At 41.6% G+C, this 27,430-nt stretch overlaps 1 protein-coding gene across 2 annotated transcripts; it reads right to left on the bottom strand.

The window, feature by feature from the left end:
* Nucleotides 1-1,678: 1,678 nt before the first annotated feature.
* On the bottom strand, nucleotides 1,679-26,781 carry si:ch211-1i11.3 (mitogen-activated protein kinase kinase kinase 5). Of its 2 annotated transcripts, none has more exons than XM_044035028.1 (29): nucleotides 26,279-26,781; nucleotides 25,994-26,133; nucleotides 24,668-24,855; nucleotides 23,453-23,621; nucleotides 22,447-22,553; nucleotides 22,273-22,343; nucleotides 22,136-22,235; nucleotides 21,912-22,024; nucleotides 21,268-21,427; nucleotides 21,027-21,177; nucleotides 19,650-19,754; nucleotides 19,433-19,482; nucleotides 17,782-17,877; nucleotides 16,937-17,021; nucleotides 15,526-15,659; nucleotides 14,544-14,671; nucleotides 13,964-14,100; nucleotides 11,532-11,637; nucleotides 11,271-11,428; nucleotides 9,646-9,844; nucleotides 9,041-9,209; nucleotides 8,555-8,720; nucleotides 7,146-7,331; nucleotides 6,956-7,061; nucleotides 6,621-6,873; nucleotides 5,892-6,004; nucleotides 5,081-5,178; nucleotides 4,917-4,993; nucleotides 1,679-2,283 (listed from the first exon to the last, which is right to left on the bottom strand). In XM_044035028.1, exons 1-29 carry the CDS (start codon nucleotides 26,625-26,627, stop codon nucleotides 2,187-2,189), a joined length of 4,011 nt encoding a protein of 1,336 aa, XP_043890963.1. In that variant the 5' UTR covers nucleotides 26,628-26,781; the 3' UTR covers nucleotides 1,679-2,186. The 2 variants fall into 2 exon arrangements, with proteins under 2 accessions (XP_043890963.1, XP_043890962.1); XM_044035027.1 differs by having other exon boundaries at nucleotides 22,136-22,269; nucleotides 22,307-22,343; nucleotides 26,279-26,780.
* Between the last annotated feature and the right edge of the window lie 649 nt (nucleotides 26,782-27,430).

The following is a 27,430-nucleotide window of genomic DNA, read 5'->3' as shown; positions in this document are numbered from 1 at the left end:
CGGGCCACACCTTCTTTCTTTAAACTAATGACATTGGCTGTATGTTGCAGCCTGAAGTGAACAAACTGTCTTCTGCTGCAGCCAAATATTTCAAATTTTGACTCATCACCTGCTGCCTTTTTTTCTGCACCCATATATTTATACACAAAAGGATTTCTGCCAAAACCCGTAGTCCTCTAGTTGCTGAGAAGCTTTACATGCACATCCATAATTCAAATACATCAGAAGAATATTTCTTTGTGTATTTATCCCAGTATTAATTAAGGAATTACACGAATACTACAGAAGCTGCAGGGTGGAATGAGAGGACAGAATTGTGTTGATGAAACGGGGCGTTCATTTTCTTCCATGACCCTAATCCAAGGACAGACGAGGAAGAGGCCTGCCTTGATTTACTGTCCTCTTCCATGTTTGTGGAGCAGAGTGGATTCTTTCAGAGGTGAACCAGAGGCTGTGCTCTCCTCTCTCTGAGACGCTTCATCAGTATTTTTGCTTTAAGGGGATAAATGGTGTTGGCAAGCTTTTTTTGTTCGATGCTGAATGATAACTGGATGTTCTAAATCGATGAACGCGAGAAAGAGAAATGCTTTGACTCCACGAAACTGAGGCTTATTTTATCTACTTATTCACTTTCATGTTTTCAGCTGTGTCTCTGAGCAGCATGACTCAAAAAGAAAAGGATTGCTGAGATTCTCTGTGGATGTAGGTTATGACTCAAGGAAGAAATGATTCGATTTTGGTGATGATTTGGACACAAAACAGTTTTAGTCCTTGCAAGAGAGGTTTAAAATTGGGAAAGTGAAAGTGTCGACACTGTGAGAGAGTGAGAAGTGGCCTCGACGGTGCTTTTTTACTAGTTATTATGACGACTGGTGCCACCAAATAATTTATATATCATTTACTTTTATGATTTTTCTTTTTTTTACCTTGATTTAACCAGGAAAGTCTGTTTTGAAAAGTGTCTTTTACAAGAGGGTTAAACAAGGTCAACACACCCAGTAGCACTTGGATCACTGACAGACATATAAGAATACATAGATAAGGATAATAATTCATATTTATCCAAATGATTAAGATACATGTCATCACAATGACTTTGTTTTCTCTCATTTTCTTCTTTTAATTAGAACATGAACACGCAGGGTGATATCAGGCCATGGAAAAGGAAAATAAACACATGCTTTGCCAGAACAGTTACAGCTAAGATCTTAATATCAAATACTGACTCATTACTCATTATAAGTGAGTGCCATTGTCATTTAGAGCCAAGCCCAATCTGTCAATGAAGGCATATCCATATTTACAGAGCTCCGGCGCTGACATGCAAGTGATAATAATGAATGATCTGATCTGACGGCTACTGAGAACACAAGCTTTACCTTTACCTTTTATTCCCATTCCTATAACTTTTATTCCTATAAATACTCGAACTATGCCCAACGTTAAATATCGAAACCCTAACTAATCCAAGGTTTTAACCCTTCTACTCCACCATGAAGAAGTGAGGTGCAGACAGAATGACTTCTCAGAGTCTGAAGTACACTGAGTAAAAACACACCGTTTCTACGGTGATGTCAACACTGTGGAAACAGATGAGGAAACATATGTGGAATCTCAAGACTGTTCAGCACTTCATCACTCCTTCACAAACCGGCTGCGTGCAGATAACAAGCGGCCCTGAGAGATTCAACACTCCTGTTTATTATTGTTATGTTATTTATACCACAAATAATTATTTCAATAACACAAATACATTCAGTTGAAAAATAGCAACTTAGGTCCTGCTAAGTTTTGTAAACCAAAACAACACTTTTTATTTAGAGTCGCATTTGTACAAAACCCTGAAAATTTAAAATAATAATACCTAGCTTTTAAGATATTCAGCAATATTTCATACAAAAAAAGTCAGTATAATGTGAATCGAGTGATCCAAGACAAAAATCTCTCCAGCTTTAAGGGAAGATGTTTGTATTTTATCTTCCATGCACAAAAACTGTAAGAAATTATCAATATTTTTACAAAAAATACATTCACGGTAAAAAAAAAAGCTTCAACATCTTTCCTACTTTTTACATCCACATTAGTTCCGTTCACATCTCTTCCTCCACATAACAAAGGACCAGCCTGTCAATACTGTAAATCTGACCATTAATAAACAACAACAACAACAACATCAGCAGCAGCTGTTAAAGAAGAGTGTCCTCGCTGTCCTCACTGTGCGTGCTGAGGTGAGTCTTTCTGAGGGCTACGATGGCTGCCCACAGTCGACACAGCATGCCGCCTCTGAAACAGCAATGTTGGACAGATTTAAATGCAGTCAGTACATTTACACTTACTTATTGTATTCGTCTGACAAATATCTGACTTTTTAAAAACATGTAAACATCTTAGTCCAGCTGAAATCCTTCACTAGCACCAGAGTCAGACTAAAGCTGGCCCCGGGTTTACTTCCTATTGAGCCAAAACTTTTTTTTTTTTATCAAATTGTCTTAAATCAACTTGTTACGACGACTCTTTTAAGACACAAATGTTTTCTGAATTGCGGAGAATAAAATGCCAGAAATGCTCTTTCCATACTGTAAATGTACTGTGCTTCTTTAAGGCTAATGATAATATGCCAATAGTTATTTTATGGACATTTATTCTGCAAACTTAGCTATACATTATCTTACAGCAGGGTATTATCTTTTATTTTTCAAACCAAACATGTCAGTTCTAGGAACAGAATCTCTTTGAATCAGTATCAATCAATGAAGACTCTGACATGGGGTGTATTTGGGCCGAGTCGGTGTATGCAGTTCATGAAAAAACAGACATTTGAGAACATCGTCCTTTCAACGTTTTTTCTGACAGTTTTTTGGATCAATAATCAATAGTGAAAATAATCTCTGGTTGCATCCCTTCTTTACCCTGCTGGCAGCCATGTTTTCAGTAGGACTAAACGTTAGTGCCTCAGGTTAGTTCCGAGCACAGACTTGCACACAGTACAAATGAATGCTGACAATCAAAAAAACCATCCCTTTTAAAAGCGCAAGAGCCAAACAATCTTAAAACTTTCTGTACAGTGTTTGCTCTGGTCTCATGTTACTGTCATGCATTTAATTTAGTGGAACATGTCAATTATAAGAGAGAAAACTGCTTTATAAGTTGATAATCTTTTCTCAGAGGTTGTAAGTGTGACCAGTATGACATCAAAGTGACCGAGCCCTCTTGGATTTTTCTTATTAACTATTTGTAAACACTTTTCCAGCTTCAGGACACACTGTAGCTTTGTTTGACTGTACATGTTAATGTTAAACAATGTTTTAAATGAACTACCGACACAACCAGATGGAGCTGGGGAGATAGCATGTTTCTATGCACAGTTAAGTGCAGAGCCCCTTTTCCACCTATATGGTCCCAGCTCGCGTCACCTCTGCACTGTTTAGGTTGGTTTTCCACTATGAAATAGTACCTACTCAATGTGGGCGGAGTCATCACTGCACGGCTTTTAGACATTTCCCTGGTAATTGTTGGATATTAACCCACGTTTTTAGGATTGTTAAGTCTTTTTAACTGATCAACAGCTTGATTCTTGTGTCGGGCGTCTTGCTCATGACGGCACTCTGACCAATCAGTGGCCGGCAGTCTGATGATGCCACCTCAGCTCGCTGGAACCTCGCCAGAGCAGGTGCTAAAAAAAGTACCAGGTACTATTGCTAGCGGAAACACAAATATGGCATGTTTTGGGCAGCCTGTGGCCAAGTGGAAAGGGAACTTGACTTGTAACTAGAGGGTCGCCGGTTCAAATCCCCACCAGGCCAAAAAGGGATGGGGTACCCCTGAGCAAAGTACCCAACCCCCAATGTTCCCCGGGCGCCACTCAGTGTGGCAGCCCACTGCTCCTAATTCTAGGATGGGTCAAAAATGCAGAGGAATACTTTCCCTAAGGCAGGGGTGTCAAACTCATTTTTGTTCAGGGGCCACATACAGCACAATTTGATCTCAAGGGGGCCGGACCAGTAACAATAGCAAAATAATAGAACAATAACCTATGAACAACAAGAACTCCTTTGTTTTTTCTCCTTTGTTTTACATTTAATGAAGGATAATTTTACAAAACATGACATTTCTTGTGCAATTTCAACAATATCATGCCTAAATGTACTATTTACACAGCACACTGGATCTATAAAGGCACAAACATTTAGTCACGGGTATCTGGAGCATTTGACATTACGTTTAGATTAGTGTGAAATTTTAACAAATTCATCCTGTGGGCCGGATTGGACCCTCTGGCGGGCCGGTTCTGGCCCCCGGGCCGCATGTTTGACACCCCTGCCCTAAGGGGATTAATGAAAACTAACTTTGACTTTTCACCGGCTCAAAACCATAATTGGATGACTATAGTATTTACACTATCTACACAAAAATAACTCTGTTTGAATGAAAATCGAGGGCAAAATGAGCTAGATCCAGTTCTTCAATAGCACATGATGTCACTTTTGTAAAATGAAGATGATGAATATGAATAATGTATCATCTATTCAGTGGGTGCCTGGTTGCAGGTGATGTCTGTGAGCGTCTGGTGTGGCAACGGTCAAATCAAGACTCTCAAAGCTTAACAATGGGGGAAGACCTCATCCATTTTTATATATAGTATATGGCGGCATTTTTAGCACCATCGCGTGTCTTTCTATCGTCCCTTCAAAAATATTGAATTATTTAAGCTGAAAATGCACCGCTCCGGATTTTGCCATCTCTTTCTCTGTGTACCTGCCTCGTCTAACATTTCTGGATGAAAACCCAGAGGCAGGAACTGTGGAACATGTGCCGAACACTTCCAGTTCAACATGTGAATGCACTACCAGGATGTAAATGTAGTGAGTCTGTAGTGATGTCTCTGAGTGTGAGGGTGACGTGCAGAGGAGACGCACCTTATACCACAATACATCAAATCATCCCTGCAGGCCATGTGGAGGAGACAGTCCAGGGTGAACTCATGGGAGAGCAACTGGAAAACAGGATCATACAGGTGTGGATTAACAGTGGGTGGATGAGTAATATCAACCACAAGAGGCTAAGCTTTGTTCCACTTTACCTTATCAATGGTATCTTGATCTACAGGGACAGACTTGAGCCAACGCACCAAAGTCTTCGCCTCTGGATTAGACATTTTCCGCGAAGCCTTTCCTCCATCTGGGATGAACAGAGATTACAGATATTTCTGGCACTTGTACTTTATGTTACACACAACAGAAAAGCAACACACTGAATAATCATTATCCAGACTGACAAGTCATGTTTGAGCACATTCGCCGGCGAAGCGATGGTTCACGCCTCTGACAGAAACCAGTCAGGCAGAAATCCAGAGCCTGAAGCTGAGGTGTGGAAGGCATTTACAGATAGGTAAGAAAAAGTGTTAGGAAGCAGTTAATAAGAAAAATCCCGTGTCACATCATCACACGAACATCTGTGATCTTACAACCTCTCTTATAATCAATTTATGAGGCAGTTATTATTTCATTTAAAATCTCAGTAAATGTTAAAAGTTTCTCAAACTTGGAAATGATGATGTTCTCAAATGCGATACCACAGAAGTACTACATTACCCACAATCCCCGGCTGTAATAGCGAGGTCTCTGATTCATGGAGCTCGCCGTAACTTTGATGTTTACTACAACTTCAAAAAATAATCTTGCAGCATGAACCTGGAAATAATGCGCCGAGTCGTTGTCATGGGATGTGAAGTTCCTTCAATATCAGAATAAATATTCATGCAATCCTGTACCTTTGTTCATTTTTTATATAGATTTTTTTTTATGTTAGTTTCTTTAAATCAACAGTTTTAGCTCATTCCATGCTTGAAACTCCAGGATGGAAAAGTTACCGCTGCACCAAACAGTCATCACCTTCAGTGACGACTGTTTTCCTCAGTGCATCTATCTGCTCCTGCTTCCTCTGCACAGACGTCTTCAGCAGCTCCTGGTACTCCCTCTCCTTCTCACTCAGCTGACTCAGCAGTCTGAAACATTTAAACCCCCAAATGTCACATTATCGAGCTGTGAAACTAACAACGAAGAAAACAGGTACACCGTAGTTGCAAATGCTGACTCAGCATATTTAACATGCATATACATACATATATATATATATATATATATATATACATATATATATATATATATATATACATATATACATATATACATATATGCTATAATCTGGCATATTTACATGTTGACGTTCAATAACGTGTAATGTCCCCGCTCAAAATGGAGCCATGAGTACATAATTATGTTGACATTTGGCGTCACCTGCAACCTACTGGACGACACCAGCTGTCAATCACAGTGGTGTCCACTCACAAGTGTCGTACTTAATCATCTATTTTCGTCTAAATGAGACCACAAATGACTAAATTTACATCATGTTCTAATAAAAAACACTTGAAACTAGTGATTGAGACATTAACTCTTTGTTAACTGACGCTGAAGCTCATTTTTCCATTGATTTCTATTAAAATAGAGTTGTTTTCGCCCCCTGGTGGCTACTCACTATATTCTTACGTCCCAGCTTTGGCGAGGAAATCAGACTTTATTTAACATACGGTCACAACACAGAGGACAGTTCAGTGCTACCTTTTCGTCTCCACTCGCAGCTCTCTGAGCGTCTCGCTGAGTGGACAGATGTTGTTGAGGACAAGGTCAGTGGGGTAGTGAGGGTCAGCTGCAGGCATGACCTCATACATCTCGTTTGGTGCTGCTTCCAGCAGGTCTGCTGCTGCCCCCAGCTGGTCAGGCACCAGAGCTACAGGAGTGTCTGGGTCAGCACACTGCTCCTCGGTGGAGCTGTCCTCCATCTCAAAGGAGGACTGCAGCTGGAGTTTCAGCTCTGAGGGGCGGAGAGGAGGGCGTGAACAGAGGCAACAATAAACATGAACGGCTTATCATAGACGTTATAGATGTGACCCTACCTGGTAGGAGCACACTGATGGCATCCTGCACTGCCTGTCTCAGCAGGTTGTCCAAGGCAAACATCCAGTGAGGTTTCACCTGCTGCTGCTTCAACACCTTCTTCACCTAAAATGCAAGAGTCCATGTTTTAAGCGGGCTGTGAAAACCAAGCGGCAGGCTGGGGAAACTCGACTGGAGACTGGAACTTACTGCATCTTGAAAGCTGAACAGCACCGCCTGCAGGCTGTTCAGAGGAACTGCGGTGGCCAGCAGCGACGCCCGCAGGTCCAGAAGGCCGTTGGTCAGCTGTTTCCTGTCCGGGGAGTGGATGTTGTCTCGTAAGCAGCCAATGAGCTGGCTGATGTGGTCTGCAGTGAGTGAGGATTCTTTGCCATACTTTCAACAGAAAGAAGAAGAAGAAGAAGAAGAAGAAAAAAAGTCAAATGAGGACACAGACACAGAGTCAGCACTGCACCAGGAACTAAAAACTCATGTTAGCCACTTATAAAAAGCACATCTAACAAAAAACCTATTATTATCTGCCTGCTTAAGTCTATGATACCTTCAAAATATATTGCATTTGTCACTTTAGGTTGTTTTTTGACTGGAAGCTGAAGTGTGTGTCACTGTGTAAACCACTCACACCACATTCCACAGAGGAAATCAGTGTTTTTAGGTTGCGGAGACATGGGAGGTGTTGGGCGTTGGTCCACTGCTGCCTCGTTTGCTAAGTTTGGCCCAATCCCAATGTCCACTCCCACAGATTTACAGGCTTTGGCGTTAATTCATGGTTAAGGTTTAGGTTTAGTTTGTCGCTCTGTTAAGTCTTTTTTGAAAAAAACCCTCTTGCAGCCATTTAGAGAAACTAGACTACCCACAGTTCATAGCGTGTGGGTAACAAGCCAATCAAAACAAATGCAGGAATAGGAGCGACCAACCCTGATGATGATGATGACACTGAAAATGGTTTGAGTTGATTAATAAAGCATTTATTATCATTTTTGCAGGATGATCTTTTGTATTAAAAAAGAGAGTTAATTCATTTGTTATTGAGATAAAGAAACACGGTGCATTACGTGTTGTCCCATTTTAAAAACCTTTACTGATCGAGGCAGTGTTCAATCAACTCCTGTGAGCTGTCATGTAAAACTGCTGATTTTCTCTCTGGACTTTGGTGCAGGAAGTGAGCCGTTCAAAGAAATGAGACAAAGGCTGTTAAACAGTGGCAAAGACTTGTCTCCTGTCTTCAGTGAGAACAAACGAGTCTCGAGGTGGTTCTCGATTCTCTAACCTTATAACAACACTTCAAAAAAACCTGAAGTTTCCCTTTAAGGTAACAACACAACATATTGCTGTATTTACTCAGGAGAAAAATGCTGTCATGCATGAGAAATAACTGCTTTGGGCACTTTGACTTTGCAAGCCTTTGTTTGTCAGTTGTTTTTTGTCCACAGATCAGTAACATGTCTGGACAACTCGATTACTATCCAACGGTGACGGGATTAAGACATTCCAGGCTTGTTGGAGACAACAGGTCTTTAACCTATTAGTTTAGACTTTGCCAATACTGATGAACAGCATGTGCGACGGTGGTTGTCACTCTTTATTCATCCGCTCACCTGAGGCACAGACTCCTGTATGTTAGAGATGACATAACCGATGTAGTCGGTGAGAACTCGGTGCAGCGTGGCTCGCCTCTCGCTGTCCTTTCTCAGCATAAAGAGACCAATGTTCTCCTCTGTTGCAGCTGGACTGCACATGTCCACTGGGGAGTCTCCAGGTAGTCTGGACAGCAGGGGGCGACAGAGAGACGAATCACACTGGATCATCAAGGAAGGGTTAAGAAAACATGTATAAAACATGTATGAAATGAAAAACATATCTACAGCAAATCAACGAAGAGATGGTTATTTCATAAGTGTGTGGTTAAGTGTGGCATTTGCTTTACGGGCATTGTCTTCTCTTTAGAATGACAGGATGCAGCCTCAGCCAACCACCTGACTGAAGCCTCATTGTGGTTTACCGCTGATGTGAGATCCTGCACAATTATGGCATACGCAGAGATTAGAAGGCCTTTATCTTCTGTTGAGCAATCATTTACTCACGGCAGGAAGCTGTTGGTGCTGGGCGGACTCTCGGAGACTTCACATGCTCTGAGGTCAGCCTGTTGCCTCCTGAGGTCCAGGGAACAGGACAGGTCGATGGAACCAGAGTATGAATCAGTGTCCTCCACGAGGATGGAGATGGGTACAGACAGGCTGCGCTGATAGTCAGCTGCAAAGTCCAAGACTGTGATTAGGAGCCTGTTAGATGCCACTGTTCTAACTTTAATATTTATTTACCACACATGTGCCAAAAAAGTAATAATCAGTGTTTTAGTGTTTTTTTTTTTTGTTGACATATTTATGAAAATAGAGGATAAAGCATGGCACAAAGGTGTGATTGACAGCTGGTGTTGTCCAACAGGCACTTGGTTGGATGTGAAAGATCAACACCTCTGATAATAATGGTTCGACACAAAGTTTGAACACAAGACAAACAAGAACGTGACAAGAAATGTAAAAGATGCAGTGGATAAAGATAATTGTATATTGCACTGAGACACTTTGAATGTTGTATTCATATAGCATCGGCAAATTCTTGCCTTCGCTTAGCTTATAAACTGGCTGATATACAGGAGAGCAGTATAAGAAGAGCACTGAAGCCTCACTAGGAAGGATGTCTTTAGGTTCTGATTCCTGCTGAGGTTTGACCTTCTTCCTGGGTGACGACCTGAGGAAGGCGTCCTTCAGCAGCTCTGCAGCTGTGGCTCTGTCGTCTGGGTTTGGCACGAAACAGTTCATGATGAAGCCCTTGGCCTCGTCTGACATGCACTCTGGAACCTTGGGATGGATCTTGAACATGCCCACCTTGACACGACGATGATCAGATAGATTTGGGTTAACTGACATTGTTTTTTCTGTAAAATCACACTTTACTTTTTTTAGATATAACAAAGGCCACAGCTAATGCTAGGGGTGCGTTCCATTTCTAGTCGGAAATTTGGTATTTCAGAGGTCACGGGGCATTCCTTCAACAGGAACACACCCTGAACTCAGATTTCCAAACTTCACCAACTCCTCCATGGGATATGAAGTCGGCTGCCACGATACAAACACTGCTTTGTTTCCTGTTACATTTCCTTCACAGTAAATCAGTTAATCTGTAATAATGTTGCTGCGCTGTTTGCGTGGGGGAAAAAAAAACCCATGCAGATCATTGTTATTGTCAAGTATTTCTTACAATGACTAGCGCAGGGATACGGTGAACTCAGCGATGATGTCACTCCCAGCTCCCACTTCCGAGTTCCAGTGTAAATGGAACGCAGCATTGTGACTGATTTTGCTATCGTCAGTGTAGCGATACGTCAATGTCACCGCCATGTTGGTCTGGGCGAGGCCAGAATATAAACAAATAAAAGTCAATAAAAAAAGCAGGATAATGTTAACATATCAATTTAGGATTATTAAATCAAATTAACGTAGGATGGTTAAGACGCCCTTAGACTTTTAGGTCCCTAACTTCACTTATTAACTTCATTATTACCTAACTTCAGTGTAGACAGTCATGATGTTTGGCAGTTGTTTTTTGTCCACAGATCAGTAACATGTCTGGACAACTGGATTACTATCAAACCATGACGGGATTAAGACATTCCAGGCTTGTTGGAGGCAACAGGTCTTGACCTATTAGTTTAGACTTTGCCAATACTGATGAACAGTTGTCACTCTTTATTAGTCTGCTCACCTGAGGCACAGACTCCTGTATATTAGAGATGACATAACTGCTGATTGATGGGCCAGCAACAAAAATAAGTCCAGTAAAAATCTAATATTTTTAGAAAAGGCTAGGGGCAATTGGGAATAAACAGTGGATATTGATGGATTTTTTGGATGGATTCTCACTTTTACGATGTTTTTTTTTATGAATAGATTCATTTTGCATCGTACATACATTTACATTGTGAACTATTTATTGTTCCACATCAAAACAAAGACTTTTATTTTGAAATGATGCGAAATATTATCATAAATATTATTATTTCTATTTATTATGTCTCTTTTTTCAAAAAAATGACTTTTCTTTTGACTTGACCAGCTCCTTACTGACCAAACTAGACACTCCAGGTCATTTGAGTTTGAGACCGCCGCACTAGATGAAAAGTTTAGGGGATTAAGGTCAAAAGAATGTATCCCATCCAAAAGTTGACATGACGTGTCAAGCTCATTGTGTTACTCAAGATTTAATTTACCACACTGCGAACACAACAACAAAAACAATCTTCCCCTTCTTTACCTTGAACATGGCTGCCTGAGGACTTCCAAGCTCGTGGAAGGGTGTTTTGCCCGTTGCCATTTCGATAATAGTGCACCCAAGAGACCAGATATCAGCTGGCTTCCCATAACCCCGAGGACCTTGGTCTATAATTTCTGGGGCCATGTACTGGAGAGTTCCTGCAGAAACATTGTCATAAAAGTGATGAACAGGCAGCAGCTGCAGATTAAAAACACACGACGTCTTTTAAAAGACAGTGAACTTGGAATCACAGCATCTTACCAGTAAATGTCTCAGTGCAGGGGTTGATCCCTGCCAAACGTTTGGACGTTCCAAAGTCGGAGATCTTCAGTACTCCACTGTATGTGTTGATCAGTACATTGTCACCCTGCAGCAAAGACATAGGACAGTTCAGGTTATTGTAAGTGCGGTTGTGTGGGGCACTGATGTTGTCAATGTGTGTGTGTCATTTGCGTGACACATGGGTGCTCACTCTCAGTGAAAACTAGGGATGACACAATACCACTCTTTCATCCCTGATACTGATACCAATGTCACAAACTCTAGGATATGCCGATACCGTTTAAACCAGGGGTGTCAAACATACGGCTCGGGGGCCAGAACCGGCCCGCCAGAGGGTCCAATCGGCCCACAGGATGAATTTGTTAAAATTTCACACTAATCTAAACGTAATGTCAAATGCTCCAGATACCCGTGACTAAATGTTTGTGCCTTTATAGATCCAGTGTGCTGTGTAAATAGTAAATTTCTTGGGAAATTGTACTTATTTCCCAAGAAATTTCATGTTTTGTAAAATTATCCTTCAGTAAATATAAAACAATGGATAAAAAACAAAAGGGGTTCTTGTTGTTCATAGGTTATTATGCTATTATTTTACTATTTTTACTGGTCCGGCCCCCTTGAGATCAAATTGTGCTGTATGTGGCCCCTGAACAAAAATGAGTTTGACACCCCTGGTTTAAACTATGAAGATGTTAATGACACATTTTTGCCACGTCAAGCAATTTCAAATACATAATTGTAATTACTGTAATTGTAGTGTAACAATAACAAAGAAATAAATGGCATGAGATCAGAAGCTCCTTTGCCACTGCAAGCAAAAAAAAAAAAAAAACCCAGATTTTCTTTATGAACTTTGGTGCAGAATAAGGCTGTCACTCTTAATTAAATACATTAAAGTTCATGTTCGCCATTTCATAAGCACCTATAGACGTAGTTCACCTTAGAATCGTGCAGAGGTTGCACGTAAGGTTTACAAACATATCACGTGACAATGTCAGAAGCAGCAACATCAGTACATGAGGGAGACTTCTCTCTGGCGTCCACCTAACAGCTAATAACCTAACCTCATAGTCTTTGTAATCTGGCTCATATATCTGTGTGAGCCAGGGTCATCTGTGGCTAATATTGTGAATAGAAAGAACCACACTGACTATCTTTGCTATAGAGCTGATGGAACATTATTACATTTTAGTTCAAAGCTGCTGGAGCTTCCTCCTGTTGATTTCCCGTTCAGGGAGTGTTTATTCCATCTTACTCTACTGAACGCTGTATGTTATGAATACGAGCAGCATTGTTAATAGAGTGATTATTACAACTGTTAATGAAGTAACTGATGAACTAATGACAACTGTGACATCAGTGGTGTATTAGTGGTTTGAATTTACTTGAACAAATGATATTTTTCATTAAAAATGTCTTCATCTTGATTTTGATCAGCCTTTAGAGCAGACGAGTGAGCATTTTTGCACTTAGACTAAAGCAGACATAGATTCAGTGTCCAGTGTGTAACATTTCATTTGCTAGCATTAGGTTTATTTGAAACATTATCCATGTCTGCATGTCGTTTTATACAGACTTGTATAAAGTACTTACTCAGGGATACCAGAGTAAAAGTACAAGTATCTTACCAGAAAGTTGAAGTCACTTTTGATCATATTACTTAAGTAAAAGTCTTACACTACATGACGTTTACTGTACTTAAGTATCAAAAGTAATTTTCTGGTAAAATATACTTAAGTTTTAGAAGTAAATGTGAAAGTATTAAAAAGGGAGGAGAATTAGTTAGGATTTAGCCAAGGGGGCTCAGTGGTAGGGCGAGTCGTCTTTCAACTGAAAGGTTGTGGGTTCAATTCCTGTGTCCGTGAGCAAGACACTTAACCCCATGCTGCAGCGTGTGAATGGCAAAACTGTAGTGTCATCAAGACTAGAACAGCTCTATATAAATAGAGAACATTAATGAGTTGCAGTGGAGTAAAAGTACACTATTTATTTAGGAAATATAGAGAAGTAAAAGTTGCTAGAAATAGAAATAACTAAGTCAAATACAGATATGTGAATTTTGTTCTTAATTACTGTTACTGTGTTTGTACAGCAGCCCGGACAGATGAGAGTTTTGTGTTTTGAAGCTGAAGCTCTACAACATAAATGGGTTGTAAAGAGTGTTTACATCCTTTTACCTTCTGCTCATTACTTCCTTCCTGGTATTTTATTGCCACTGTAGCTCCCTGACTCACTTGGGAAAGGGATCTCGCCATTAGCTCTCAGTGATGTTCACACACTGTACCTTTAAGTGGCTAAAATCTGCTTCTCATCATTGTGTCCCCACTGGCAGCCACTGAGAGCGAGCATCCAAGTCTACAGCTGGTTGTCGGGGCAGTGACGATCCACACACAGCCAGCTGCTCCGCTCACCTTAATGTCTCTGTGGACGATCTGATTGTCATGAAGGTATTTGAGGCCCTCGAGGATCTGTTTGGTGTAGAAGATTATTGTGGCTTCATTGTCCTTCAGAGGACCCCATTTGGAGCGCAGCAGAGACGACAGACTGCCTGCAAGCAAGGAAAATCGTCGTAAATTTAACACAGCAATAGCGTTAGTTGGTTGATGAAGGCAGCTGTAAGAGCCGACATCTCCTTCTGTGGCCTGAAGCTTATTCAGGTTTTGGAGGAACATTTCCCAACAGATTCAGTTTCAAACAAAGCTCTGGACTGGAAATGTTACGAAATCTAAAAAAAGGCTTCATGAGAATTCTCTCCAACATGCAGGATGTCTTCTGAACCGCCCACTTCCCTGACGTTACACAATCGCACATGCACTTACAAATCTGAACCGACAGCACAGACATCGACTTCATCCAAAGACAAACCTCAGTGATTAACAGGGACACGACGTCATTCATCATGTTTGGAAATTCATTCAGTTTCCTTATGACTATCAAAGCCAGAGGTGGATAAGTGAATCTATGATACTGTTTATATTTTGAGTTACATACCTCCTGGTACTTCCTCCATGAAAATCTTGATGAAACCATCCTGACTGACAGAACCCAGGTACTGGACGATGTTCCTGTGTTTCAGCCTCTTGTGCAGAGCTATTTCCTCGTGAAGGGGCTGAGAGTAACTGGGACACACACACACACACACACACACACACACATGAGAATAAGTGACCATCTCACGTGAAAGCTTATTATTTGACAACAGTAATCCGTAAAAAAAAGAAACCCGACACTGTTATTGCACGATGTTGTGATCTAAACCAGAAATACTTGTTAGACAGAAATAAGCGGGTGGACATCGACATTACTGGCAGATGTATCAGAAGTGTGACAAATGATTGTTCTTCATGTGATGAGTAACTGACACGTAGTCAGCACTGGCGACTTACTGTAATGTAAATGCTTTTAAATGAATGAAGCAACCTTCATGTTTGTTTGACTGGAAACTCAGGGATTTGCAAACATCGAGGTCACAAATCGACACATTTGAACTTAAATCCTCACGTATGAACTCCTGCCTGTGTTGGATGTAAAATCTTTGGTGCAGGAAAGTGAGCGGTTTACACCCTTCTTTAGTTCTTTAACTTTCTCTTCAATGCTTCCTATATGCAAATTGCACGTAACACAGCAAACTCAGCACTCCTACCCTGAGGAAAAACTATGTCACATGACAGCTGCTATTGCACCACACTGAAATATCTTCCCTCTCTCTCTCACACTTGCTTCCGTCGAGTCTGTTGATTACAACATCAGAGGAATGATACAGCAAACACTGTTGCACGCAAACACCTGAGAAGTGATTTAAATATCACCTTTCCTCGCTCTGAATTATTTCCATACAAATGGGCAGAACACGCCTCGGCCCTTCAGTGCAGATAATAGTGAAAAAAGCAAGGAATGGCGACGCTAAACGCTCATCCATCCTTCTTTTCGTCTGCCAGATCAGAGCGGCTTAGTGTTTTTAAATGCCTCATACGTGCGGTCTTTCTCGGGGATCTCCTTGATGGCGATGCGTACTTGGTTGCTCAGGTCCCTCCCGGCGTAGACCACGCCGTACGTCCCTTTACCCAGAACCACCTTGTCCCGGTTCTCATTGGTCTCATAGACGTACTGTAGAAGGAGATGAAGCACAGGCGTGAATGAGACGTTCATTCATTCATGAGAAATGTTGAGAGTGTGGGAACAATCGGGGCAAGTCTCCTGTGACCACGTGAGATCTAATCTTTATATAAACATTAATGTTGTTCCTGTTGCATGAAAGAAAGAAAGATCACCATCTGTGTTCATATTGTGTCAGCGTCTACATTAGGGCTGAAACAATTATTTATCGATTACTAAATGAACCTTTGCTCCACATAATAAAGAAATCGTTAAAAGTGAATCTTTGGTTTGTGGACAAGACAAGACCGTGGAGAACATCATCGCTCCCAGGTTTGACAAACACTGATCAACATTTTCTGACATTTTATGGACCATGACTAGTGTAAAATGACGTCAGCTCAGTAGTAATGCATCCTGAGGACAGATTTGTGTTCATGCAGCTCAGGAATGTGGGCACCACCTCTGAATGTGGTTTTGGTGATCGCACCTGAGTGGATCAGATCAGGATGGCTGTTAATACCGGGGCTGAACAGGGTCCTGTGTTGTGAGAATGAGGCCAAAAAGAGACGCGTTGCTGTCATTTAGGTATTACTGTGTACAACTAAAGGCTTCCAGGAGCACTTACAGTACCTTACCACCTCTTACCCCCTCCCTGTGCACTCTCACCCTCTGCCAGTCCACTGTTCCTATGTAGTGGAGTTCTTTCCAGGACTACTTCTATGTCGCTCATTCCTCTTTTGTAACGCATCATTGATTTTATATGCTAAAGAGGCTCAGGGTTAGTTTACTACATCGTTTACTACATACTTATCTCAGGACAAAAGAGTTATGGAAACAATGGCCTTTGCTCACAGGACTTGTAACTAAAACCGTTCCATCGTGAATTAGGGAGAAAAAAAAAAAATGTTTACTTGGAATTGATTGAAAGAAAACACATTTCTGTCGCTTTTGCTGTGCTTATCTTATCTTATCTTATCTTATCCAGACATGCAGTTAAATCTGGCTGTGCATGATTCATCCTGTCTGGTTTGGTTGCTGAATGCTGATATATTGATATCACATGATAGTTTATTCTTCTTTTAGCGTATTGGATACTTTATGATACTGTATTTTATTTAACATGCAGCGTTGTCATCTGTGGGTAACTCTGTCTCGGCCAGGACTCTCTTGGAAACTCTCGCGTGACTATTTAAACACACGTGCTGCCGTTGCAGTAGTTTTCCTGCCTGTTGAGGCCCGTGAGAGCTTAAATGGAGATCACACAGGAATGAAGCACTGGCACAGACCTCGAGTATTCCCTCAGTCTGACGGTCCAAGTCCTGCGCCGAGTGTTCAGCCTGCTGCAGCAGAGAGTTCACCAGCTCGCAGAAACTACAAACAGACAGAGACATTTACAGTCGGTGAATAAAACCTGCCAGTAGACTTTTGTATGTTCCCCGTTCAGTGAGAAGAAACATAAAAAAAAACAAAAAAAACACACACCTCGACTTTCTTAAACATTATTTGTACGCTACGTCCTTTATCTGAGGGAGTGCTTGTGTGTATTCAGCAGCAGTGCAGGGGCGGGTGGGGACAAGAAGCTGTTTATCCCATTCAACTACTGCATGACCAGGTTTGTTTGGGGTTTTTTTGTGCAGCAGAATTCACTCCGTTTGTGTTTTCTCAGTCATTCTGCAGCCGTCTCGCCACGTTGCCAGGCAACGCAAGCACCAAACACCGCTGTACTTCGAAACACAGCGCAGCTGCGATGTGTGGAGCCAATAGTCGGCATTGTGTCGACTCATTTGACAACGGTTTGAATGTTAATAGACAGTTTTTGAATTTGTTTTTCATGAGATCAGTCATTTTATACTAAATGTATTTACTGACTGACTCTTTAAGTGAGGATGTAAGAAAATCTGTGTGCAGGGGGAATTTTCGAGAGCCTAGTAAAGGAAATATGACTCATACTGTTTGAAAAAGAAAAAAAACACACAAATAACAAACATCTGACACACTTCACTAGGCAAGTCAGTGCACCGTGTGCAAACCAGGCCACCCTGTTGTTCAGCTGACCGCTGATTATCTTCCCGCACCCTTCAATGATTCATCTTCATCCATCAGTCAAATGGGCAGTAAACAAGTCACTCACCCTTTACAGTGAAGCTCGGAGGGGAAGCAGAGCTGGAAGTCATCCGAGTTGTAGTGGACATACAGGAAGCAGCTCCGCTCGTCAATCTTTGAAGCACTTTGGAGGGAAAACGCACAGCAAGACAAATGTATTTGTAGAGCACAGTTCAACAACGAGGCCATTTTCAGCAGCGCTTTCCCCCAGAGACCGGGTCAGGACGCACTGATGGGTCAAAGGAGATTTTTCTAGGTCCTAAAATAGGCTTCTTGACTTAAAGTGCCTGTGTGCATGTTTTAAATAATGGGCATAAAATGTGCATTTGTGAAGAATACATCATATTCAAATACTATTAGGTGTAAGACTGGACAATATAACGAGATTGTAAGTGTGATTTCAGTGTGGGACATGTTTTTCAGTAACGTTTGAATGGAAGTAGTTACTTTAAATGTAAGTAAGTAGCAAGATATTAACACCACATGCAACATCAACAGCGTCAAGTTTCAGTGCCACATGCATAGAAAATATAGCATACTGTTTCATTTGCATTGATACATTTATTTGTCATCAGGCGAAACATTGCACATAAATGCCTGAGTGCAAGTTTGACAGTGTGCAGAATTTGTTGTTTGCTGTTTCTATGGCCTCTGCCACTGGGTGTTCTTGAATGGATGTGGAAAAAATAAGTTTTGTTTGTTTTATAGAGATGGCAACAGACAAACATGTCATATTATGCACAAATTTGCACTTGACGTGACTGATATTGTGAAAGGCATGAAAAGTGGGAAAAACAACAACAAAAAACAGGTCTTAAGGCTGCGGTAAAAAGGAGCTGCAGCAGATCTGCAGACAAATCACAAGTGTAACGCAAAGAAACTGCTACTGCTCCATGTCCATAGTTGTGACTCTGTGGACAGGAAGTGGACCTGTCCTTCATCACCTGAGTCAGGGCCCTAAACTGGAATAAGTGCTTAGTAATGGTAAATGGTTTGCATCATAACAGATCATCAAACACTATGGCATTTTAGGGTGTGTGTATGTGTGTGTGCAGGACCAGGACCAGCGTCTGGAGTACTGGTTGAGTTTAGGGCTAAGATCTGAATCGTGGTTAAGTTAAGGTTAGGGTTAGGTATTAACTGGTTATGGTTAAGGTTAGGAATCAGGTCCAAAATCTAAAAAAAAAAAAAGAAATACAAGAATACTTGTAGTCCCTTAACACCTGCCAGTCTTTTACTAAATAATTTAAAATGTTTTTATTCCAAAAGGTGATTGATAAGAGACGTGTTACTGCCAAATGATTTGTTTAAATCCCTGCACTTGATTTTATGTTAAGTTGTTTTTCATTTGAACAGATTTTAATGTAAAACACTTATATCTATGAGGTCTTATATACTAATACTCTCTACTTAAATACATGAAATGTCACCAGAGTACCAGGTTGTGCAGGTTTTTTGCTTTTGATAGTGACTGTTTGGGATGTTGCTGCAGACCTGGGTTAGACCAGGCTAAAGTACACAGTAGCCAAAGTGGAGTTAACAAAAGGCAGGCGACAGCCTGACATCATATTGACAAAAATGTTTCCCAGGCAACCCTCATGTTTTGGGTCCTTTGGCGCTGCTGCATGCATGAACACACCCAGAGCAGACAGCAGATATGAACACACGCTCCACTTTACCTCACTCCACGGATTGCAGACGCTGGGAAAGTCCACTGATGCAAGCCTTTCTGTAGAAACCACACATGAGGGTAAAACAAAGGAGACACAAAAAGCTGACTATACACACACACACACAGTGACAGCATGAAACATTACCTGGAAACGTGTGGCTGAAAATATGTTAATTGTTTCCTATCAAAGTCCCTCCTCCTCGGGGGTGGAAGGGTCTACATACCTTTAAAGTCGTGACGTGTTTCAACTGGACAGTGCGACTTTCATCCTCCTCGCTCACACACACAATGGCTGGCTGAAGGACTTTACTGGGCTCAAGGACGAGCACCTGAAAGGCAGCAACGTTTACATTTCTACCGTCACTATGTCATAAAAGCTAAGATCAGATCAGACGCATGACTGACACATGAGAGCTGCTGATGTTGACGTTTGTGTTTACACGGGAAAAAGTTCTTCACTCGTTTCTTCACCATCGCTCCGATCAGTGGTGTGTGTGTGTGTGTGTGTGTGTGTGTGTGCGCGCTGGGGACATGGAACAATACAAACGTGACCAAAATAATTGTGATTCACAATATTATTGCAATGACTTAAAATGAAAAATAATCAATTTAATAAGATCATACTAATGAATCACAAGGACTGTATGTGAGCGAGTTAGAGAGGGAAATATTACCGTTTATATGATCCATTCACAATTATCACGATAACAGAAAACACAATTAACTTGTTGTAAGTGATGTATTTTTATCAACGCGCAGTGTTGTCTAATTCTCTGCTGGTAGAAGCAGAAGAAGAAGAAGGAGAAGCTTCACTTTAACAAGGGCCATATTTGATAATAAGATTTCTGGGGGCCAATGGTCCTTTTTTTTTTTTAACAGTAACATTTACATACAAATGATCATTTTTAAATGGAAATGCAACCAAACCTAAGGCATGCAGCAGTAAAAACTAGAAAATAAAAAAAGAGAAATGGCCTTTCTTTGCACATCTAGATTCAAATAACATAATATGAGATGAATGCATACAGCTGTCTGGTTTCAAAACGCTACCAGGGGCGATTTTTGGTCCAAATCCGTCCCTGGTCATAAATAATACATTATAAATCTCACCGAGGGCCATGATTGGCCCACGGGCCGTAGTTTGGACACCCCTGGTTTATATGAACCCCCGATCTGAATGACGATCAGAATATAGCAGACCAGAGTTTTGGGACTGATGACGTATTTTAATCCCAAACAGTCTTTTATTCTGATTCCTTGTGTCTATGTCAGTAACAACTTCCGCCAAACGCAGCAAAGCAAAGGACCCACAATGCCGTCGGCACCTCGTGGTGTTTTCAGGCATGGTGCCGTCGTGTGAAGCCGTTTCCCTCTCTACTCTCACTGAACGAACGCGTCTTGTGCCTCGCCTGCTCAGTCGTGACATAAACGCATCGCTGTGTGTGTTGTCACAGACCAAAAACAACAAAAACAACAACGCCCCAGTGAATAACACACAGAGAGAGTCATGTGGAGCTGACAGGCTTCACTGGCATGTGTGCACTCATGCGACACTAGTTTAAATCTAAGTCTCCGAGTCACAGACGACAGTGTTTTCTTACTGGGCAGCGGTCTGTGGAGACGGTGGGTTTACAGGTCTGCAACAGCAGCTCCATCCAAAAGTCCACGGTGTCCTGTTTGGGAGCACGCACCTCGGACGGCTTGGCAAACTGACGGTACAATATAAACGTCTCCATAATGGACGCCACATACCTGGACGAGAGGACAAAGAGAATGTATGAATCCACATGATTTTGTAATCAACGCATTCAAAATAATGGACACCTGGAGGTTAAACCTCACCAGACAGGAGCCTTGAGCTTGTAGAGTTTCTCGGAGGCCTCGATGACTTTCCTGTGTTCGTTAACTAAAATGTTGGCGCCGAGGTAGAAGCCGACATCCCAGTAGTCCCTCATCTTCTCCAGGCTGCCCTTCCTACCGAGCAGGGTGCTTAAAGTCACACCTGGGTAACGACACAGTGACGCAGAACAACACATTGACCCCAGAATAAACACTGACAGAGATTTACTGATAAAGAAACACAAAGAGATCCATAGTCCTGTAAAACATCAAGGTTAAAGGTCCAGTACGTAACATTTAGGGAGGGTTTATTGGCAGAAACTGAACACGTCAGTATGTTTAAGAGCATCGCTGACTTCAAATATGGAAATAATTTATTTAATTTTAAATTTTTCAATCCAAACGTTTATGAATTTAATAAAAAAAAGTTATTTTTCTTAAAATACATAAGTGCACTGCAGTACAGACACATAAGAGCTCTTCTCTTTGTATATATTTAGAAAAAAATATACTACTTTAAAGTGGACTTAAGGCAAGAGTCATGCTTTAATATGCTTTAATATATATATAATATGTTAATGCTAAATCGTTAACACTGCACAAAGTAAGAAAGAAAGAAAGAAAGAAAGAAAGGAAATGTCAGGCACCTAATTTGCGCAGTTCAATAGAAGTATCAAATTCATGACCGGCTGCCATGAGGAGAACCACGTTATTGATGCCCGAGTGAAGAGTTGGCTCCGTCTCAAAAGCTCTTCCATACCTGAGGGAATTATACAAAGACAACAGTGGTGGAACATACCACTGCACCGACGTATAGGGGACAAAAAACTGCTAATATATGCGTACATAAGTGCATAAAAAAGAGTTGTACCAATAGCAAGCCTGGTCTCTGCTGTTGTGATCCGTGAAGCCCGAGCTCATGAACATGTCCTTGTAGATGCGTCCACACAGGCAGTAGACATCTGATGCCACCTTGTTCTCCGACTCCACAATGGGCAGAATTGCCTTCCTTGTTCTCCGACTCCACAATGGGCAGAATTGCCTTCAGAGCCTTAGCACGATCACCAGGGTGATTCCTCCTGACGTGACAATAAATGTGGTGATTTATTCACAGATCATCATCATCATCGTGGGCTACAGGGTGCTAAAGTCACAAAGACATGAATCCGAAAACAGTGTTACCTGTTGAGAGCAAAGATGTAATGAAACTGGATATTCTGATGTTTTGCTACCAGACACAAGGGCAGATGCTTCAGAGTTTCCACCAGTTTGATAATGGAATCATAGTCCTGGGAAACAAGGGTGCAGAGTTTCAATGAATTATTAACACGCCGACACTTACTGACACGTAAGACTTAAAGCTGCAGTGCGTAACTTTTGATTTGTTTGGTGTTGATTAGTCTGCCTCTGTTTGGTGTCTGTGCACAGACACGATGGAACGTTCTTTGTGCGCTGTGTCCGTCTGAAGGCTGAGGGAGCGTTTGTGTGTATACAGTGGCAGCGCAGGGGCGGGCGGGGACATGAGTAGTTTTCATGGCGTACTCCAACCGGTTTGTAGTCATCTCATTTTTCATCTATTTTGATATAAAACAAATCACTTCCTGTGTGCACTGGGCAACACAAGATCTAAACCAGGCGTGGGTAATTATTTATATAGCGATGGGCTCAATTAATTCGGCTAAATATTAATTTTATCTCTTTATTAAAAGCAGTAAATTCTATTATAACTAACTCTACCTCTATAGACTATAACACTAACACTCTCTTGAAAATATCACATTACTACACAGTATAATAAATACTATTATACTATACTTCACTGTGGTGTAGAGTGGTGATATTATCGTACACCAACACGATGATGTCACCACGCATTTGTCACAGTGGAAGTGTAGAACCCTGTTATTAGCGTTTATTTTCTTATTTCTAACTAACCTCACGTGGGTCAGTCGGGGCCGCATCATGTGACGTGTGAACTCTTGATAATGGTTTAAATCTCAATGACTAGTACGAGTGACCAACTCAGTGGTGACCGTTGACTATTTGCTTCTTTGCCCGTTTTCTTGATCTTTTTCACAACATGTCATTCTAACTCTTTGCTTGATTGAATAAATACAATTACAACAACGACTAAAGCTATTAATATGCATGCACACATAAATACCCAGACACACACACACACACACACCTGAATGTCCCGGTAGGACAACAGCAAATTCATGACTATATCAGGAGTGAGCAGCTCGACACTGTCCAGGCGTTTCTGTATGCGGCTCAACTCTTCGCTCAGGGCTTGGCCACTAAACCGCTCCCTTGCCATGCGGATCTCGTGGCGGATCGACTCCCGGAAGTACTCGCTGACGGCATGGAGAGCACAGGGGTCGTAAATGAATCACTCGCTCACTTTCGTGTGTCGTTCCACAGATACACAAAACAGGCGGTTAATGTGTATTTGAAAAGGTACTTTACAGAGTTGTTGTATGAGGTATCGACACATTATCAACACAGACTGAACCTGCTGATAACATGGCTGGAAACTTATCCTAAGGTTCACGTGATAAAACCTCTGCGTGTTTATGTCTTTATCTCACACTATTAGACAGCATTTACCCACTTGTAAACTGACGTTTGTACACCGCTCACTCTCCTGCACCAGATTCCATATAGAAAATCAGCATTATTTTTGGTACGTTTGTGTCATTTAGGTAAATTCAAAGACCAAAGATAACACATTTGAATTGAAGCAGCAGTGGATCAATAACTATAACAATAGATTATGTGTGCCATAATCTAAAATGACTTATTTTCTCTATGGACTTTGGTGTGTGGAGAGAGCGGTTGACAAATGTCCATTTAAAGCAGGGGTGTCAAACATACGGCCCGGGGCCGGAACCGGCCCGCCAGAGGGTCCAATCCGGCCCATAGGATGAATTTGTTAAAATTTCACACTACGATTACAATCTAAACGTAATGTCAAATACAATATTTTTCACTTCCAGATACCAGTGACTAAACGTCTGTGCCTTTATAGATCCAGATGTGATGTGTGAATAATAAGTTTAGGCATGATATTGTTGAAATTGCACTTATATTTCTCAAGAAATGTCATGTTTTGTAACAATATCCTTCATTAAATGTAAAACAAAGGAGAAAAAACAAAAGGTTGTTCATAGGTTTTTATGCTATTATTTTACTATTTTTTACTGGTACGGACCACTTGAGATCAAATTGTGCCGTTTGTGGCCCCTGAACAAAAATGAGTTTGACACCCCTGATTTAAAGGCTGTGTAATGGCAAGAAAAAGCATAAAAAAACCCACAATTTTTAAGATAGATCATCGTCTCCATCGATGCCTCATACAACCGCACTTCATCATATCTGAAGTACGCCTTTAATATCCGACCTGGACTGGATGTGTATGTTGTTGAGCAGATGCACCAGTCGTTCCACCAGCGGCGTCAGCAGAGGCTCCAGCTGAAAGCTCGGCTGCATCAGCTCGTTGATACCAGTCATTATAGCAGCGTCACAGGCAAACACTTTACCCTGAGGGGACACTACGTAAGGGATGAACGTGTAACTGCCACACTGCTCCTGAAGGAAGACAATGCATACATGAGTGGACACATCTATATAATCATTATCACGTCAAGTTGAATTATCGGCTCTGCTTTCATTCTTAATGTGGCTGCAATCAGCCGATCTGCCCCCGATCATAGTCAAGCTCTTTAATGAGTTCTGTTTTCTCATTATAAGTTATTGTTTGGTTTTGCAAATGTAAACATTTGTGATATTTTCAGTTTGACATTGTTGTAAATAGAGCTGCAACTCACGATTATCATTCATAATGGATTCATCTGTCAGACAACGTTTATCGGTGTTTGTCAAACCTGGAAATGATGACGTTCTCAAATGTCTTGTTTTGTCCACAAACCAAAATGATTCACTTCTAATGATTTATTTGTTATATGAAGCAAAGAAATTAAGAAAAAGTTAAGAAATCTTGTTTTAATCATGAAAAATCTTTTTCAACCGATTCATCAATTATCAAAAGAGTTGACGATTCATTTAGTAATCGATGAATAATCGAATAATTGTTTATTAAAGAACAGTCAAATTCATCAATAGGCGTTTAACAATATTTTAAGCAGTTTAACCATTGACTGATTAGGTGACAAAACAATAATAAACACTAAACAATAAATAAACAATAGTGAAAACGGTAAGTTGCAATATTGGTCATCAGTGCCGACCCAAGCCCAAGCTGAATTTGATTTGGGGGCCACCGTCCCAACACCTTGGCGTAGCCGGTGCTTGACTATTATTGAGGGGACAGGAACATCCAAAACATGCAGGACTGTGAGTGTCCGAGGACCAGGACTGGGGAAACACTAAATGTGATGATAATGAACTTGAATAATACAAGTAAACCAGTTAAAAACATAGAACATGTGTGCACATGTGCACTAAAACTCCAAAATAAAACCAAATAATTTAAGCTCAACATATCTGGATTTCTTCAATATGTTAAAATGTTCTTTTCTCCCTCACACTATTGGGGCCCCTGCAGCTGCTTAGTTCACTTATGCCTTGGGCCGGCACTGATGGTCATGTTTACATGCTCGAGGTCCCTGAGGCAAACAACACTGACAGAGAGCAGACACCAGCCCCATCAATATCACATAATCTAGAATCATAATCTAATCTAGAATCCCATGTAAAGTGCAGTTACCTTGATGGCCTGCAGATCAGTGTCTTGCTTGTAACAGTAGAGAATGATGTTGTTGGTCATACTGAAACTTTCTCTCACTCCCAGGTGATAGAAGAGTGACTGTTGGCAGAAAGTGTCACTCATCTCCACCACTGCTACGTCTGCAGAGGAACGTTCGTTTATTTTCACACATTGGTCACATTTGCGTAAATGGCGTAGCGCTGCGAGGTTACAGTGTGTGTGTGTGGGCGTGTGTGTGTGTGTGTGTGTGTGTGTGTGTGTGTGTGCGTGCATGCCTGCACTTGCCTGCGTTGTAGAAACTATCCAGGATGTCAGTGGTTCCCAGAGAGATCCTCTCAAACGCCATGGTTTTGAAGAGGGCGTGCGCGTCCGCGCAGGCTTCCCTGACGCACTTGAGGGACAAGTTCTCCTCCGTGTGCGGCACCGACGCGTCCTCGTTCACGATGTAAGCCACGGACACGTCTCTGGTGCGACTCCGCGGGGACACGCTGTGTTTGGCGGAGCCGTTGGCGCTCAGTTCCATCGCGACCGAGTCCTGCCAGAAACTTCCCGCGGACACCCGCACTGGGTCTCTCCTCCTCAGCTCGTGCAGGCTCATCCGCCTGCTCATTCTCCTGCGCTCCGTGGTGAACATGTCCTGTCTCTTGTCCACAGCTGGGACTTCCACTGCACGCGCGCGTCCTTCCTTCAGGTCCCTGCCCTGGGTTGCTCCTTGTAGTTAGTTTTCCCAGGTGCGTCGGGTGCGTGCGTTCATACCTCACGCAATATTCCTGGTTCACTCCCTCTGTCCGTGACGCGCCCTCTCCTCCTCCTCCTCCTCCTCTCCTGCTCCGCCCGCTGACTTTTGTCAGACTGAAACCGAAGCCTGTGCTCCTTATTCTTAACTCTCTCCTGACCTCTGCTGCTGGGTCACATAACTGAGGAACACAGTGGATTCCAGTGTCCATGCATTTCATTAGACTTTAGGGCACATGTGTCAAACTGGTGGCCCGGGGGCCACATGTGGCCCTCCAATCGATTACATGCGGCCCGCCCATCACTGTGCCAGGTGATGGAATAGAGACAGAATATAAGACTAAATGTATTTGCCGGCAATATTTTTATAATAGTAATAAGACATTCGGTTGTAATCATCGCTTTATTAAATGTATTACACTCAACAAGAAATTACATATATTTAAGCCGTTTTAATCACAATTATCCTCGTCATTATTTGCTACATTTTCAATTTAATTCTCCGTTTTTGTGCATCATAAATATGTTTTTATTGTGAATGATTTTATATCAAAACAAGCACTTTTACTTTGAAATTCTGTCTAATATCATAATGAATATCTTATATTGCCCACCGTCTTGACCAGACTAGATGCTTTAGGGGCCCCTGATGACTGATTGACCTTTCTGTTTTTGACCTCATGAAGTGTAAAATGTGCCAAG

This window comes from Solea senegalensis, linkage group LG9 (assembly GCF_019176455.1).
Source record: "Solea senegalensis isolate Sse05_10M linkage group LG9, IFAPA_SoseM_1, whole genome shotgun sequence".
NCBI lineage: Eukaryota > Metazoa > Chordata > Actinopteri > Pleuronectiformes > Soleidae > Solea > Solea senegalensis.
This window is presented reverse-complemented; position numbering and strand designations above follow the sequence as displayed.